This window comes from Stenella coeruleoalba, assembly GCF_951394435.1.
Source record: "Stenella coeruleoalba genome assembly, chromosome: 3".
NCBI classification, from domain to species: Eukaryota; Metazoa; Chordata; class Mammalia; order Artiodactyla; family Delphinidae; genus Stenella; species Stenella coeruleoalba.
In genome coordinates, this window is record NC_137148.1 from 144,463,770 (window position 1) to 144,482,375 (window position 18,606).

General features: G+C 50.4%; 1 protein-coding gene across 3 annotated transcripts in view; it reads right to left on the bottom strand.

The window, feature by feature from the left end:
• SLIT3 (slit guidance ligand 3) overlaps window positions 1-18,606 on the bottom strand; it is a 610,083-nt gene that overhangs the window by 45,280 nt on the left and 546,197 nt on the right. For all 3 annotated transcript variants that reach the window (XM_079918438.1, XM_079918437.1, XM_079918439.1), the window contains 4 exons: window positions 11,409-11,480; window positions 9,583-9,746; window positions 7,240-7,364; window positions 3,283-3,380 (listed from right to left, as the gene is read on the bottom strand). In XM_079918438.1, the coding sequence (XP_079774564.1) occupies window positions 3,283-3,380; window positions 7,240-7,364; window positions 9,583-9,746; window positions 11,409-11,480 (459 nt within the window). The remainder of the gene's footprint in view (window positions 1-3,282; window positions 3,381-7,239; window positions 7,365-9,582; window positions 9,747-11,408; window positions 11,481-18,606) is intronic.

Here is an 18,606-nt window from a genome sequence, read left to right on the forward strand (position 1 = left end):
TTATCTACCCCCTGCAGGGTGGCTGCAGGCATTAAATGAGATTATACAAGTAAAACCCTTAGAAGGGTACACAGCACAGTGAAAATGTTCAGAACATGTTAGCTAGATTTAGTTCTAGGCAAAACTACCTACCTCCTTAACCTTATTCTCAGGGATGCCATTTCTCCCTGTCAGGTATTCCTGCTGCTTCTGAGCCCCCTCCAGCTTCTGGGGGCTGAGGGAAGGGTGGGAGGGCCCCTCTGCTGCCAACACTTTCTGGTGAGCCTGGCTTAAAACACCCTAGATGAGTATGATGCATTTCCTTAACCTGTCTCTGGAGTGTTAAACCTCTTGGATAAAAACCTCAACCCCCGTCCTCTGTCCGACCTTGGCCACTTCCCCAGGATTAGACGTGCAAAGTCAGTCAGCACTGATGAAGTCCGTTCTGGGCAGCTGACAAGGGGCGGGCGCTGGGAGGATGCAGGTGGGAGCCGAGCGTTTGATTAAAGAAGCGCTGCAGGGAATCTCACTCTTTCTGTGGCCCATCCCCCCTCGTCAGGGACCAGGGGCATACACCCCCATCCACGAACGTGTGTTCCAGCCTCAGACCTGGAATTCCAGGCCTCTCTCCATTTCAGAGACTGCTCTGACTTGGGCGTTTAGCTAAACAGCGAAACTAAACTAATAGGAAGTGGATTTTTGTGGTCCTAGAGTCCTAAATAACCTCCTTCCCTCTGTGACCTGAAAACTGGGTCACATTTTCTACAAAAGGCTGGGGGAAGGGTCCTCAGGCCTGAGCTCTGGAGCTGGAGCAAAATGACTCTAAGTCCTTTTTGTTTCTCTTAGGGACCCTGGACCCTGGCCATTCATGAAAAAGGTCATTTCTTCAGAGCCAGACAGTGGGTCGTTTTCCAAAGATCTTAAACCACAGTGTTGCCTATTTTCCTCAAATGAGTTACTCTGACTCTCCCCGGAGCTTTAGGACTGCATAAACGTGGGGTGAGAGTGACTGGTCAGGAGAGCTGGGGTTGCTCATGGACTGGACAGAGGAAAGAGGATAAAGTTTTTTTCTGTCCTCACTGGAAACCTTACGGGAGGTAGGGGTGGTGGAGGGGGTGGTGGTGGAGCTATCAAGGATATCTCAAGAGCAATGTGTGAGCTGTAGGGACAGCTCTCTTTTGAGAAGAGGGACAATGTGTCAAGACTGGAGAAGCATCTGTATGAAGAGGTAGGTGATGCTTCCAGAATTCTGACCAGTAAGAGGTGTCATGGATTGAATTGTGTCCCCTCGAAAAGATATGTTGACATCTTAACCCCCCCCCGCCACCCAGTACTTGAGAATGTGACCTAATTGGGAAACAGAGTCACTGCAGCTGTCATTAGTTAACTGAAGACCACATTCACCGGAGTGGGGTGGGCCCCTAATCCTATATGACTGGTGTCCTTATAAGAAGACGGCCATGTGGAGACAGACACAGGGAGAAGGCCACGTGCAGCTGCAGGCCAAGCAATGCCAGAAACTGCCAGCAGCCATCAGAAGCCAGGAAGGGGCGAGGAAGAATCCTCCCTTGCCGGTTTCAGAGGGAGCACGGCCCTGCTGACACCTTCAGTCTGGGCTTCTGACTTCCAGAGCTGTGAGAGAATCCATTCTTTGGTTCCAAGCCCCCCAGCCTGCAGTACTTTGTTATGGCAGCTCTAGGAAACAGAGGAGGGACAAGGGAGCAAAGCCTCCGTCCGAACAGGTGGCTCTCCCTTTGCCAGCCTGCCAGGTGCTGCCCTGGGGGGCAGTGCTTTCCTGCTGCTTGAGGATCCCACACAAGCTATACCATCCCAGGGGTATGGGCCACATTGCCTGCACCCTCCACCCCATTTTCCTAATCCTGTGGGTCTGGGCCATTTTCCTTGAAAATTAAGTCCTAAAAATATTTCCAGTTCCTTTGAAATCCTCAACAACGGAGGGTGGAGACGGGTCCTTCCGCTCACCTGCAGAGAGGGGAGCAACACAGTCGCCTGCAGGGGGCGCTCCTGTCCCTTGCCGAGGCGGGTCCCTGGGCTCGGGGGTGGCGGTGAGGGGGCACAGGGGGCGGGGCAGAGCCAGGCTTTCAGTCCTGGAGGCGAGATTCCTGGCTGAGGCCAGGTGGCCACCACCGTGAGATTTCTGGGTAGTTTCTCCCCCCACCCCCCGGGGCTCTCAGTGGGTGAGAGTGTGTTGTTTGGCCTGCTCCAGGCAGGAACACCAACTCTGCCTAGCATTTCACATTTTAAGAGTTGATTCTGATGGGGCTGGCTTGGCAGATGGACACGTGGGCGGCTGGGTTCCCTGGGGAGAACCCAGAGCCCAGAACCTGATGTCTCTCGCAGAACACGCAGCAACCCTGGTCAGAGGGCTCTTGTTTGCAACCTGAGCGCTAAGACCTCCGCACACAGCTTGCCACCAGACGCCCCCCCTTTACCGCCTGACCCGCTGGCTCACTGGGGGTGCCACACGGGCCAATTGCCCCTGGTCTGCTTTGCCAGGATAGGGCCCGGGAAACTGGACATGTGCACACAGCTGGGAGGGTGGGAAGCAGGGAGGGGCCTGAGGTTTGCCAGAGCGGCAGAAGGCCCGCCCCAAGGACAGGAGTGAGAAGAACCTTAAGTGCCTTCCACCCCTTTTCTTCCTGAGCTCTTAATGCCAGGGAGGAAAGAGGTGAGGCTTGGAGACTCAGGAATGAGTGTCAGGATACGGAACCTAGAGCCAATCAATTCTGTGCCTCAGTTTCCTCATCTGTTAAATGGGGATAGTACCTACTTGTACCGGATAGGGTCCTCATGAGGATTTAAATGAGGCTTAGAGTCACTGCCTGGCACATAACGAGCATGTAATCAATGTCACCTATTATTATCGCTTTTCATAACACAGAAAAGAGTGGTGGAATTACCAGGCTGGCAGGTCTTTGAGCCATTATCCCATCCTACTCTGACTTTAGCCAGCAACTGTGGCTTCCCTTGGAGGGAAGCCAACTGTGGCTTCCCTTCTCCTGGCTCTGGAGACGGACTACCTGAATTCAGATTCCTGTACCAACGCTTACTGTGTAACTGCGGACAAACGATTTATCCCTTTGATGCCTCGACTTCCTTATCTATACAAGAGGGATAGTAGTAGCTGCCTTATAGGGAGTGAAGAGCCTTGGAGTCATTCACATAAAGGGCTGGGCAGAGTGTGGGCACACACGGGAGGCGCATAGCTGTGCTCCCTCAGCCTTCCCCAAGAGCCTGACCATGAAGACTGAGAGGAGGGAGGGCCCAAGGGTGAGCTGTTACCTGAACCCATCACTGTGGCTCTCGCTCAGGTGGCAGGTGCCTCCGTGCAGACAGGGGTTCTGGAGGCAGGTGTTGATGGGCATCGTGCAGTCTTTTCCCTGAGGAACAGGAGAGAGAGAAGCGTGTGGTTAGGGAGGCTTTCTGTGGCTGCCATGACGAAGAGACCCCTGTGGGTTCCCAGCGTCCTTTGGGATGAGGTCAGGGAGATGGAGGCCCTCCCTGGGACAAGCCTGCTGTGTGACCCAGAGAAAGCCCGAGGGAGCCCTTGCCTTTGGTCAGTCCACAGTGAGGAGGGGAGGAATGCTGAACTCAGGAGTCTGGGCCCCAGCTTCACTACTTCTCAGACTTCACCCGCTTTTCGCCATCCTTCCCTGTAGGCCGAGAGCAGGGGCTCTGGAGCCAGGAAGACCTGGTTTCATATTCCAGCTTCACCTCTTCCTGGTTGCCTGACCTTGATCTTGCATAATAAGCCTTTTAACTTCTACAAGCCTACCTCATAGAGCTCTTACCAGAATTAAACTAGACCTTTCAATAAGGAAGTGCTTAATATTACATAACACATTTAGCACATAGCAGGCGTTCTATAAATACCAGTAGATGATATTATTACTAGCCTCACTGAGGCTTAACGGTAATCCACAGCTTGTAGGGTGGACTACGGCTGAAGTGTGGCCCACAGACCTTGGCCCTGTAAACTGACAGCCCCCCAGAGTCATCTTTGATTGGTCTGTGGGCCCAGGTGTTGGCATTTACTCTCAAGTTCTGCAGGTGATCCTGATGTGAGGCCAGATTGAGATCTCCCGTGAGACAGAGTTTTGGGTGGAGTGGGATTCCTTTGGAGCAGGAACCCCTGAAGGGGATGTCTGAGCGTGTGTAGGTGGGGAAGAGCGTGTCGGGCAGAAGGAATGGCGAGGGCAAAGGCACTGTGCAGGGAGGCTGAGACAGGGACCGTGGATGTCAAGACCCAGCGTCCCAGGGAGCACTGATCCTCTGCGTCCAGCTTCTCCCCTGGGACCCGTGGATCAGTGCTGCGCCCAAGCCTTGGCCAGCGGTCCTCGGGAGGACCTGGGGGGTCTGGTGGCGGCAGGGAGGCATCTGCTGCGTTTGTTTCTGGGCTGTGGGCTCGGCGTGGGCGCCGTGCCAGGCGGGGCTGATCGCGGGAGTCCTTCCACTGCCACACCACCTGCTCGCCATCTGCCTGAGAAAATCCTCTTCCCCGCTCTGCTGCCGCCGCCAGTGCCTGCGAGGAGCGGACCGGGCTCTGCCGAGTAGTGCCGCCTTCTCACTTTCTCCACGCCGAGCCTCAGGCCCTGTCTCCAGCCATCTGAAGGCAGGCCCGCGTCTGTCTGCTTCCTCTTCGAGCCCCGTCACCAGTAAAGGGCCCGTCAGAGGTTTCTCGGAGGGGACGCAGAGAATGCAGTTCGGGTTGGGGTCTGGTTGTATCCTAAACCAGAGCAACGTGGGATCCCTTTCAGAAAGACCACGTGTCGATGGAAACTGCGAGGCTCGTTCTCACTGTCGTTTATGGAGCGCATTTTCTGCTCCAGGTCTCACGCTAAGTTTTATATCGCGTATAATGTGCGTAACACTCCTGCAAGGCTGGTATGGTTGTTATTACCCGCATTCTTACAGAGAGGGAAGGCAGACTTGGAAAGTGAGGTGCTGCACCCACGATCGCACAGCAGTAAGCGGAACAGGCACAGCTGAACCCGACATCCAGTCCAAAGCCAGCGCTGGGAACCGCGATGCTATGCTGGGCACTTATCCTGCCCCTCTCAAAACACGGGCTCTGCAGTTAGGCTGGTCTGAGTGCACATGCTAGTCCGGCTACTGCTACGTGCCTTGAGGAAATTACTAGTTCTCTCTGAGACTTTTCAACATCTGTAAAATGGGAAGAATGATGGCTACCCCACGGAGTTAAGGAATGATTAGAAATCACACTCATATGAGGCACCTGGCAGGTAATGGTAGCTCCACAGTTAAGAGCTATTCAGAGCATGACCATGCTGATCATGGGGCTCTGAGATAGAGCTGAATGGGGGTAATTAAAAGACTTTTTCAGGTCTTTGGTTGTTGCTAAGTAGTTCACGTGTGTGCACGTGCATGCGTGTGTACGTGTGTGTGTGTGTGTGTGTGTGTGTGTGTGTGTGTGTGTGTGAGTGAGTGTGTTTGTAAAGGTTGTGGCCGGGGCTTCTAGCTTCCTTTACAGGAAACCAGCAACATGACACCTGTTCCTGATGACCCACTCCACACCCTGGTATTAGGGACCGGCATACACGGTACAGTTAAAAGGCATCCGTATGACAGCTGCTGAGGACTTACTGAATGTCAGGTACTGTCCTAGGTGCGCTGCATGCGTTTCTGTACACTTGATTCTCACAGCAAGGCTGTGTGGCAGGTCCCAGTGTGCAGAGGGGAGGCCTGAGGTGCAGCCACTGGCCATCACCACCCAGCTAGGGAATGACGAAGCCAGGATCCACACATGCTGCTCTGTGTAAATCCACAGCCTGAGTTTTCTCCACTGAATTAATACAAGGGAGTTTGAGGATCCAGGCGTTTGAGCATGTTTGCTTAATTTCTAGTCTTCCCCTACAATACGTGTGTGTGTGTGTGTACGTGTGTGTGTGTGTACGTACGTGTGTGTGCAGGGGCGTCGGTCTGGGACTCCTGTGGGTGTGAGGCCTGGGGTTGGCTGCCCGGGGCAGGGAGGCTGTCCGACTGGCCTCATAGGAAGCCTTTGGCTCTCTTAGGCTCAGGCCCATAGGTGGCACTCTGACACTGTCTATTGGAAGCACAGCTACAGCTGAGAAAGCCACCAGGGAGCCCTGTTCCCCAGAGGCAGTCTGCCCCTCAAGCTTGTCACTATACACATAAATCCCCCTGGGGACAGGACACCCGGGGATGCCAGCTCCCTCCTGCTCAGCTTTACCAGGTGGGTGCATCAGACAGGCTGGGGACTGTCTTGAAATTCTCGACGTGCCTAGTGCCTTCAGATGGGTGCCCTGGGATGGCTGGAATCTGGGAAGCCAGGAGGGTCCTGGGGAAGAGGACCCAGTCACGGCTTTGCTGACCCCAGTGAGGTGCAGTGAGGGGTTCAGCTACTCAGGAAACCTCCAGGCGAAAGTGAGGGGGGGGGCTTTGGAATCATGTAGCCCTGGGTCTTAACCCAACCCTACTGCTTACAAGCTTGGGCCAGTAAGTCAAGCCCTTTCAACAGTCTGAGGCTCAGTTTCCACGTCTGTAAAATGGGAATCAATAAGTCCTTCCTCACAGGGGAAAAGATGACTAAAATGCCAAGCAGAGTGCTTGACACATCTTCCACACTTTATAGATATTAATATGGAGGCAGGATAATGTGTTCTAGATGCTGCTGGGTGAGGAGAGAGGAGGGAAGGGTTATTCTGGAATTAGCCTGGATTTCTGGGGAGGACAGGAGAACTGGGATCTCTATCCCAGCCCTTGCTGGCTGATCTGAGCCTGTCAACCGTGAAGGCTGGCCTTTTAATCCTCCATCCCTGTATCCTCCTCAAGCTGGAACCAGTGCTTCCAAGGCTGGCTGTCCTGAAGACAGGGAAGGGAGGTGGGGGGAGGACCTGGGAATCACCCCGGAGGGAGGTCAGTGTGGTGGGTTCAAGGGATGCCTCTACTTGGAGGTACTTTAACTCTCGGAGACTTAATTTCCCCATGTTGCAGAAAGAAAATACAAACATTATATGTCCTCCTTATCTCACTGCATCACTGTCGAGACTACATGGGGTCCTCTATGACGGGTGTGAATGGGATACAGCTGGGCAGCCCCCAGCAGTGCTGGGGAGAACGGGAGAGTTGCTGGCAAATGCTGTTTTGGAGTGACCTGTGAAGTGGACTTATCCACTGTCCTTGGGGAAGGGAGAGTCAGCAGTGAACAGTGCCCCTCCCTGGACCGCGGATGGTAGGGGGCGGAGCCTCCTGTCATACCTTGTAGCCGTAGGGGCAGGCGCAGCGGTACTGCTCCACGGGATCCTGGGTACATGTCCCGTTGTTCTTGCACGGGCTGGAAAGGCAGGCATTGCACTTGGCCACAATGTTGATGTCCACTGGCCCTGGACAGCAAAACCAGAGTGTTGGTGGCAGGTCCCCAGGTAGGCTCACTGTCACACCTCCCTCCTCCTCTGCTCTGGCCCCTCCCATCTCTGTCCAGAGGGCAGCTGGCCCTCCGCAGCCAGCACATCCAGTCCAGCTAGAGTCCCATTAATTCAGCCGTCATCCAGAGAGGAAAAAAATCACAGCGGGACATCATTCAGAAGCACTTCTCAGTCAGATCAATTACGGTAATTAGCCTGATCTGATTCTGGTGCTAATCTGCAAACGATGCACCATAATTAGAAACCCCTTGTGTATCTCTTTACGTTCGGGGAGCTCTGGGCCCAGGCTCCATTTGGACCTCTCATTTTTCCTTCCCCAAACACCCCTCCTCATAGTCTGTGCAGGGCTAAGGAGGGCACAGTGCCCGGGCCAAAGGCACACATCACATAGGAAGTTCTCCTTGTAGAACCCTTGAGTCGGCAGGAAGAAGTAAGAAATGGGCCCGGGAGACACAGCAACGATGCTGACGAGGGATTACAGTTTCAACTGTGTCCTGCTCTCCTCGGCCATCAGGGCTGGAGGGAGGGAGGCCACGTCCCTACACAGAGCTTTGTAACAGGGGCTGTGCTACCGCTGCAGCCAGTGTTGACAAAGCCCTGGATAATCAGGCCCTATTTCATGTCCGGACTTTAAATGATCCCAGGATAACAGTCATCAGTTTGGAGAGTGGCTTGAGACTGACCGCAGGGTGAGTCTGACCATTTGTGGGTGGGGCGAACAGAATGGGCTGATTGAGAACCAATGCCAGCTGGCTCAACTCTGGCTTCACCGAAGAACAGAGACATCGTCTGTTCCAGGGAGGCTACGTGTTCCAGGGACACAGTGAAGTTTTAGAGGTAAAGTGTATCTGTAAATCAGAACAAACACTGAGGCCTTAGGAGATGAGCAAAGGACATTAACAGGCCAATGTGTAGTCAAACGGAAAGTAAATTTTTGGGAAAAAAAATAGTTCCTCCAATAATCAAAAACAAAACATGAGGGGATATAATATTTTACCTATTGAATTAGCAATGATTACAAAATGAGATAAAATAATGCAAGGGTCTGATGAAAAATGCACTCAAACGATGCTACCGGGAGTGAAAATTGGTTACAACCCTTTCTGGAAATCAATTTGGCGTTAAGTGTGAAAACCTTAGTAATGACCATATACTTTGGCTCCGTAATTTCCGTTCTCTGAATCTTATTTAAGGGCATAATTTTAAACAGAGAAAGACATTTATGCAGCTGTGGTCAGAAAAAAAAAAAGGAAATACTCTGAAAGTTCAAAACCAGGAACTGGTTAAAGAAGTTACGATGGAGTGTTACAGCTTGGTGGTTGAGACCATGCACTCTGGAATCAGAAAGACCTGGAATTCTCTTGACTGTGTGATCTTGAGAAGTCATCTAACCTCAGTAAGCCTCGGTTTTCTCCTTTTTAAAAGGAAGTCTACTACTAAAGTAGACTCCACAGAGGTGCTGGGGAATTGAATAAACGACTCCACGGAAAGTGAGAATTAAATAATACATGAAAAAGTGCTTAACATAATGCCTGCCACATAATAAGAACCCAGTAGTAGTTTGTTATAATAATCATGCAGTCAAATCAAAATCTCATGTGCCCAAAATGTGCTGTAGTAAAACGGGAAAATGCTTATGCTCTAAGATTGCTGGGTAGAAAATGCAGGTTAGGGCTTCCCTGGTGGTGCAGTGGTTGAGAGTCCGCCTGCTGATGCAGGGGACACGGGTTCGTGCCCCGGTCCGGGAAGATCCCACGTGCCGCGGAGCGGCTGGGCCCGTGAGCCATGGCTGCTGAGCCTGCGCGTCCGGAGGCTGTGCTCCGCAGCGGGAGAGGCCACAACAGGGAGAGGCCCGCGTGGCGCAAAAAAAAAAAAAAAAAAAAAAAAAAGCAGGTTAAAGATTTTCTCAACTATGCAAAAATATGTAGAGTAAGAGGTCAACGAGGAATATGTAGAAATGGCAGCAGAGGGACTTAGGGGAGCGAATGACAAGTGGACCCTTAGATGCAGGTCCACATCAGTTTCAGCATCTGAGTCTTTGTGTGGCCAATGCAAGAACAGGGCGACGGCTTTAGAAGTCACACCTGTGGAGATGCCTATAGCTCTGACAGGCTGCTGGGGACACAGCAGACCCTGCAGGGGGCAGGGAGGGGCGGAGGGGTGAGTCAGCACCTACCTTTGCACTGGAAGCGGTGGGTGGGTGTGGTGAGTAGGAGTCGGTCAGCCATGGGCTCGGGGCTACTGCAGCGGGCGATGCCAGGCTCCTTGTACCCGGCCTTCACCCACTCTGACAGCCAACGCAGGTTGCAGTCGCAGTGGAGTGGGTTGGTTCCCAGTGCCCTACGAGGCAGAGCAGGAAGTCAGGCTCCCCCGCCCAGCTTGGCCCATAGGCCCCGTGGTCTTGGTCCTCTGGAAAAGCAGAATTTTCAGACTTTGGCTAGATTGGGAGTGTCTGACAGGAGGACCAGCAGAGACTTCACTGGGGTGAAGTCAGTAACTCCAGACTGTACCCCCAATCCCTGCAGATGTTTCAATCCCACCCAAGCCCCTCCCATCCCTCAGGCTTTGCTCTCACCTACCCTGGTAAGATTCCATCTTCAACTCACCCCCAATCTCAACCCCTCCAGGAGGCTCCCTGGACCTCTGGCCATTGATTTTCTGGCTCTCTTGCCCCACTAAAGGTTGCACTGGAGGATGTACTCTGCAGAGAAGGTTTTGATACCCGGCAACCTAGGAAGCAGCTTCAGACCACTGAAGGAGCTCAGAACATGCCACCCCCAAATATGCCGCTCTGTCTATTGACTATTTTGAGGTGAAGGCACTTGAGAAACAGCAGATGCTGTTTCTAGCTAAAAGCAGGTCATATTTCCTATGAGAAAGGTACCCTCCCCGGGCCAGGAAGAGAAGGGAGTTGATACCAAAATGGATCTGTACAAACAAACCTACTAAAATAACGCTGATCTTCCATCAGTTTCTGCGTGATTTCCTAGTCCCGGTCCCATGATTTACCGCCCCCAGTCCAAGCTCCTCTGTCGTGTCAGAGCCCCACGCTTCATCATTCTTTGTGTAAAAATGGTATATAAGCTTTGGGGCCCAATGGCTTCTTTGGGTTTTCATTCTCCTTTTGAAGACTCCCACATACACATAAAAATATTAAATACATTTGTATGCTTTTCTCCTGTTCATCTGGCTTATGTCGGCCCGGCCACAGAGCCTAAGAGAGTAGAAGGAAGGTTCTCCTCCCATGCACCACTCAGCTTACAAGTGCAGGGGAGGGAAATGGTATCATCCAGTGCAGACACCTCCAAAGTGCTGTTTGAGGAAGAAAATACGAAAACTTCTGCTGACTTTTAACCATAGCCTTTAACATTTCTATTTTTTGAATGTTTTATGATATGCATACATAATATATCAGTGTTGTGTATGTGCACAATACAAAAATAATTAAATATACAGACAGCAGGTATACACACTCAAGCATTGTCACCGGCAGAGGTATGTAATACCTAATATGTATGGGCCTCAGTCTCCCCTGTGTAAAATGGGAGGGGACTACCTGATGCCGAGTGTAGAAAGAATATGTGCTTTGGCATCAAGGCAAACCTGGATTTGAACCAGGTCTCTGCCACCTACTAGCTGTGCAACCCTTGGACCAGTTCTTCAGCCTTTCTTAACTTCAGTTTCATGTCTAATAAGGAGATAAAAACGCCTTCCTGCTGTAAGAAATATGAGATAATTCATCTAAAGTGTTGAGCACACAGTAAGAGTTTTATGTTCGTTCTTATTAAATATTTACATTGTTTACATAATTGATTATGTCTTTGAAGGCATCCAAAGCAGAGAACACACAATGTGCACAATGTGGGTACATTTTTGTAAATAAAACACACTCTATTCATATGGAAAAAAACATACTGAGGTGGTAGCACTGATAGTATCTCTGGCATTATAATCTTTTCTGTTTTGAGGAGATGCACGAGGGGGAGAAACAGGGCTACTTACAGATGGGAAAGAGAGGTCAGGTCATTGAAGGAGCCTTCGGGAACGCTGGAGATGTCGTTGCCATGGAGGGTTCTGAAGCAGAAGCACAGGTCAAAAAGTTAACCCCCAGTAACAGCTCTGAACTCAGTACACTCTCTTGGCGTCCCAGGCTGGCCCAGCCATGCCTCTGAGCACGCAGAGCCCCACTGCCAGCAGCAGGAGGGGATGTCTCCTTCATGTCACGTGCACTGATGTTTCCGTGCCCAGGTCAGCAGCAGGGATGTTGGGAGTAGAGGGTTAGGGAAAGACAAAGATGAATCAGACGGACTTGGGATGGAATCAGAAATCAGTCCCTTTCAGCTGCGGAACGTTGGGTGAGTTACTTTCCTTTTCCTGGCCTCCATTTTTGCACCTGAAACATGGAGACAGAGAGCGATCTAGTGAAGGCACTGGGGTTTCAGAGATAATGTGAAGAACTATGGTTGAGACCAGAAGTTCTGGAGCTGGGCTGTTTGCATTCAAACCCTGACTCTGTCACCTACCAGCTGTGTGACTATGGGGAAAGTTACTTACCCTCTCTGTGCCTTGGTTTCCTATCACAAAATGGGAATGAAAGAAAGTAAAAAGATTTGCCACAGAAGGTACCTTCGGTTGTGGGTGCACTAGTCCACGTAGAGCCTGGCATTTTCTAAGTACTAAATGGTTAACCTTATTAGTGTTTGTAAAAGGTCTTGAACAATGCCTGGTACAGATCAAGAAACTGGTTCCCTTCATATTCACCTAGAGAGATTTTAGGGAGATTGAGAAATGCTATCAATCCCAGAAGACAAAGGGAAGGGGGCACTCAGCTCCTGGGGAGACTCCCCGGAGCCGGACACTCATCTTTATGGGAAAGGGTGTGGCATTACCCACACACATATGTGGGTGTCGTTCTTGTGTGCACCTGAGTGCATTCTCCGACAGTGTGTCCGAGGGGCCAGGCAACCTGCTTGGCTTTAATCATGCCTCTCTCCACCCTGCGGTGTAATAGCTGGGAGCAATGCTCACTTGCAGGGCGGTGGCACACACTGAGCTTTCAATAAGTGCCTGGAGAACAGGTTTTTGAAAAAAATGGAAGGAACACGGCTCCGCTGCTCAAGCAACAACATGAGCAAATCCACAATTCGTGGGTTATACCCTCCATGGAAGGATTAGTCATCCACTGCATACAAAAAAATCCGCAAACTGCTGACTCACTTTGGGGCTGGCCCGTGAAATGCAAGGAGTGACATTCGTAGAAACTCAAAGGTTTCCTTAGTGGCTGCTGGGCACCGTCCCCTGGGCTGTGAAGGGAGCCCTCGTTAAACAAAGGGGGTGATTAACGTTGACTGTGAAAGTGTAAACAGGATAGTAACTTATGAATCTGCTCTTCTGTTTCCCTTTTAACTGATGTTAGCTTGCCCTGGGTCTTCGGCTGAAATATAGATGAGCTTAATTACACTTAACAATGAGCAGGGCCTCTCAAGCTGACTGAGCATCAGGGCTAATACACATGCGGATTTCTGAGGCCCATTCCCAGAGTGATTCAGTGGGTCTGGGGTGGGGCCTGAGGTTCTGCATTTCTAACACCCACGCGCCAGTGCCCCCCCACCCCAGATCCCTGGTCTCCCTGAATGGCAGTGTGAAAGCTCTCCTTGAAGCTTAGACAGCCAGGACAGCAGGATGAGGGTACCCAGTCCCCTAAAGAGTGTTCGTGGAAGCTTCTCACCTCCCTGAGTAAGAAGGGGCTCGAAGCTCTTCCTCACACTTTTATCAGTACCATTTAGTCTCTAATTCATGTGGTTATTTATGAATCACACCGGCTCCCGTCTGCTATTAACTTGGATGACTTCACGGCTGCTTGCTGTTTGGCGAACGCACCCAGCCCCGCTGTTAAGCATTTCCGAAGGCGGCTCGGGCCCCGGGAGAGGCACAAAGCCCTAATTTAAAAACACCAAATGACCCAAAGGCAGCTTTGATACTGTGACCCCTGCAAGTCGCACTCCCATTTATTATGAGCTGATCCGCTGAGGTCTCTATGAACTGCAGAGTGATGGGGCTGTAATTTACTGGGACGCTAAAGAAATCTGCCTACACTGCACGTTCTGGCTCCTGGTTTGGCTCCCAAAGAAGGACTCTTGCATGTCCAACCACCCTCCTAAAGGATGCCAGGGGAGTGGCACAAATGTGCCCTCCCAGGAAGCACTAAGCACTCCCCCTTTCCCTCTCGTTCTCCCTTACACCTCACAGGGAGCTGGTGCAGGCAAGCAACTCTGAACTGGGAATGACTCATCTTCAAGCATCCGGGACTCTTTTTTCCCTCCGGACTCTTAGGACGTGTTAAGGCAGACTAGGGAATTTCAGGATGCAGATGAGGACATCATGAGAGCAACTGGAGGGCATAACCACTCCCTGTCAGTTCTGGGTTGCCTGAATCTGGGTCTCCGAATCTCTAGGTGCTCACAGTTTGTATGATAGAGGACGGGAACTATCCTCATCCTAAATGTGGGATGGGGTGGGTGAATTCTCTTCTGAGCAACACAGGCCGCTCCCAGGTGACCTGGGGTTTAAGGTCTGGAGTCAGACAGCCTGGGTTCGAATCCCTATTCTAATAATCACTGTCTGTGTGACCTGAAACAACTGACATTATTTCTGTGCCTCAGTTTTCTCATCTCTAAAATAGAGGAATTCTTAGTATCTACTTATAGTAGATACATTTTGGGGGGTATGGCATTCTCCTCTTTTCTGTAACAGTTCCTCCCTCTTCCATTAGGGAATCACCCCTCCCCACTTCTGAGTCCAAGTGGTCTGGCCTCACGGGCAGAGCTATGGACCAGGTCTGCCCGATCGGAGTCACAGTGATTGGTTTGAGGTTGAGTATGTGACCTAAGTAGGCCACTGAGAGATATTTCTGGGGCTTTCCTTGGAACTACTAGGACAGAGACAGTTTCATTTTGAGAGGCAGAAAGAGATGCATTTCTGACAGGACCACTGGAGTACCTGCATCCAGCCATAGAATCTGATACTTACTACTGCATTTTTCAGTTACCTGCATCGATAAATTCTCTTTTTCTGCCTAAGGTGGTTTGAACTGATTTTCTTTCCCTTTAGTCAGGAAGGGGTCTAATATACTGCTTCCTAAGCTAGGATTTAAAGATACAATGCAAGTGGTTCAGCTGGTGCAGGACGCAGTGCAGGGCCAGCACACGTAAGCCCTCACTCGGGTCAGCCACGATTATCGCAAGCATCGTCGTGACTCCTTCCCCTCTGTGTTCTTGGACATATTTGGGGGCATTCCTCTCAAGGCGTTACCCGCTTAGAGTAGAAGCATGAAGGTATGCAGCCCATCATCCCAAAGGAGCCCCGTGGAGGATTCCAGGAGACACACTGAACTTTGCCAGAGCTGCCCTGTGTCCATCACCTCTCGGCCCATGTCTTTCACGCCACCCCACTCATTAATTCTCATCCCAGGCCTCTCTGGGCAAGGAAAAACACACTCCATTTTTAAAAAGGCCGTGTCCCCCCCGCCCACCCCCAGTCTTCAAGAAAAGTCTGAAATGAGAGGCAATAAAAATAGATGATAACCTACGACGGAGCAGGATGGAAGGTGGTAGAACACTGGGCTAGAAGCCAGGAGACGTGGGTTCCAGCCTTGGTTCTACTCCCACCTTACGACTAGTCGGCAGCATCTCCTCCTGTTCTCACACCCAGAAGCCACATTCCAGCCACACCTGGAGCTTCCTGTACATCCCCCCCTCCCCCCCCATGCACATGCCCTTCCTGACTTCCAGGCTTCTGTCCAGTGCATTTATATTTTCCCTGCCTAGAATGTTCTTCACTCCCATCCGTATTTGGGTAACTCCCTCTGCCATCCCAGACTCAGCCTTGGGAGCAGAAGTTAAGTGCAGTGATTCTGAGAGGAAACAGTCTTGGGTTCAAATCCCAACTTCACTCTCTCCTCGTTGTGTCACTTTGGGAAAGCTACTCAATCTTGCCAAGCCTCTGTTTCCTCATCTGGGAAATGGGGATAAGGGTGGTATATTCTTCATAGAATTGATGGGAAGAGTGAATATGACAATGTAACTAAAGCAGTTAGCCCAGTGTGCGGTGCACAGTCAAGGTTTAACAAATGTCAGCAGTGATAACTCTCTCTCAAAGTCTTTTTGATGGCCAGCACTGGCCTCCATGCCTCTCACTCGTATTCCTATGGCCCTTTCACAGGCATCACCCTGTACTGTAGTTGTCTGTCTATTTCCCGTTCTAGACCGTGTGCTCTCTGAGAGCGGGAACTGTGCTACATTCACTATTTGTGCCCCACCCGCTGCGGTATTTAGCAGAGCATTTAGCTCACGGTGGGCATTCAGGAAAGGATGAAGAAGTGAACGATGTTGAGCAAGTCGGTAAACCTTTCTGAATCTGCCTCCTTGTCTTATAAATGAGTGGTTTGGACAGGGTTTCTGAGACTCACTCCCCACTTCTAAAATTCATAATTAAACTTTTTTTTTTTTTTTTTTGGTGGCACAAAAGGGCCAAACCGGGACCACAAGGAGTCACCTTTTGGCTCACCAGAGTCGCCTGATGTTCAACAGCTGGTCAAAAATGGAATGGGGCTGTCTGGGAAGCGAGCGAGCTCTTAGTCTCTGAAGGTAATCCAGCAAAAGGGCAAATGGAGCCCTTTGCAGAGATGCTGTAGGGAGGGTCCATGCAACCTGCTGAGCAGTGGTGCATAGCCGCATGTGCATACACAGCAAGCACAGTCTTATTTCAGGGAACAGGAGCTAAAAAAATACGGATGCTGAATGATAATCCCGCTCGCTCCCTCACAAGCACACACTGACACAGTCCTGGCGCTAACTGATTGCAGGTGGCCCTCCTGCAGCTGGGGCCGGGGGGTGACAGTTGGGACCACACGCACACCAGGCGTGTGGCTCGGCGCGGGGCAAAGATCAGGGAACACACAGATCCCCGAAAAAGGACTAGAACGTCCAGGAGGATGTTCTCTTCCGGCTATTTTTAGATTAGGAGTGAGGTAGGAGAAGCACATTTTCACACAAAGTTTTGTTCTCAAAGCTCCTTGACCAATATCCTGTCTCTGAAATGTATTCATATCCACCAACACACACACACACACTCTCCCCCTCCTTCCCTCTCTCCTTCCTAAATGTCAGGTCTTTCTTGCTGCTTTCCAGAACACTTTTTGGCCTTTGTCTGTGGCTGAACCTTGCTCTTATCCTCCTTCCTCACCCCAAACTGCCAGCATCCCTGGGTCTCCGGTCATTTCTGAAATTCTAATCAAACTAGTGAAACCAGTTAGAAATGAGAAAAGAATATACGAATGACCACATGCCGTTACAGGTACTGCCATTTCTGATTTCCAAAATCCTGTTTTGCTTCCCAACTGCCCAAATTATAAATATGTTACTGCCTTCATTCATCTTTAACTCTGTCTTCATTTATGACAGAAATGATTTGATATTAGATGTTAGCTACCAATGTTTCTTTTCATTTATGTGCCCATGTTCCCTTACAGTCTTTCTTCATGGTTATCAATGTTATAATTGATATGGTTACAGTTACTAGATAGCAGTGTGGAAACCTGTTTACCACATAGTGTTATGTGGAAAAATAAGCCTAATTTGTATATATGTTACAATTGTACATATATACAGTTATAATTGTAACAATATACAAATTAGGTTTATTTTTCCACATAATGCAATGTGGTAAACAGGTTCCCACTCTGCTATTAGTTTTCCTCTTTCAATAATTGCACTTCATCGACTGGTTGCATCACGCTTTACTTAAATATTTCCCCACTGTGGCCTTCTGGGTAATATTTAAAATTTAGGTTAAAAATAACAGTGCAACCAAGCTCTTAATGCAGAGAACCTTTCTCTCGTTTTGGATACCCTTTTGTAAAAATTCCTAGATGTGCAATTACTGGGAGAAAGGATACAAATACCATAAAAGAAACGCAGCCCATAAACATTTTAATTTTTCCTGCCTTGGCCCTTATGCAGAAAATGGTTGCTCCCCACTGAGGTAGACAGTTGGAATGAGGGCCTCTAAGATCCTCTTTTATCTACAAGAGCCCATGATTCTAAAATGATGGTGCGAAAAGCCTACTCACTCTGAATTCAAGAAGCAAGCACAAGTGTGTTGGATGTTTTATGTGGACTCCTGGTGAACTAATGACAGCACTGGTTCTGGAGTGACACCAACGAGGTACTGAGGAAGGAGGAAATCCTGGACAGGGGGGTGATGTGCACCCCACCACCCTGGTAGACAGACAGATGGACAGGCAAACGTTCTCTTTCTCCCTTCCACATGTTGAGCTGTCCCAACCAGAACTACTCTAATTATGAACATAGGCACACGGATCCCATTGAAATGGCAGGTCACACCCCCTGGCAGCCAAGCTATGCCCAGAACTGGAAGACTGGGATGGGGGACAATAGATTGGGATTGAGGGGGGATGGCGGGGGGGGGGGGGCCAGCAGATCCAGCCTCAGCCAATGAGATGAGCCCATCTCCCATGGTGTTCAACTCGAAACAGGGAAATGGGTTCTGCTGATGTTTCCATTCTCGAGCTCCCCAGAGAACATAGATAATAAAATAAGTGACAGTAACAGATTGCACACTGTCAGCACGGGTACTTCTTTGCCCCCCACAGAATTGATTTTTAATAACAGCACAGATGACATGTGGCGGGAGCTGTCATTGACACTGGTGTTTTGTGGGCCTCAATAAATCACGTCAGCCTGGAGGCTCCGAAATGGACCTGCTCATTGGGTGCTGTTTGCCGACCGTAACTGGGTCCTGGGAAGGATCCCAGGGCTCTGAGTCAGGAGGCTGGATTCTGCAAGCTCCTGACTGCTGAATCTTGGGCCAGCGACTTCACCAATCTGGGTCTCAGTTTTCCCATCTTTAAAATGGACATAACCCTCTCAACCACACAGCATTATGAGGCAATGACCGTGAAAAGCCCCATAAAATATGGTTTTCACTATTATAGTCATAATGGGCCAGAAGGGAAAGAAGTTGATAGGTTTGGGGGCAGAGTGTCTGGCATCTCTGTTCTCATGGGAATATCATTCCAAGGATCCTCCCTTGCCAACAAAATAGGTGCAAGATGGGCAGGCAGAAATATCAGGTGACAGTGGGCCCGGGGTTGGGGTGGCAGTGAGGTACCATTCCTGCT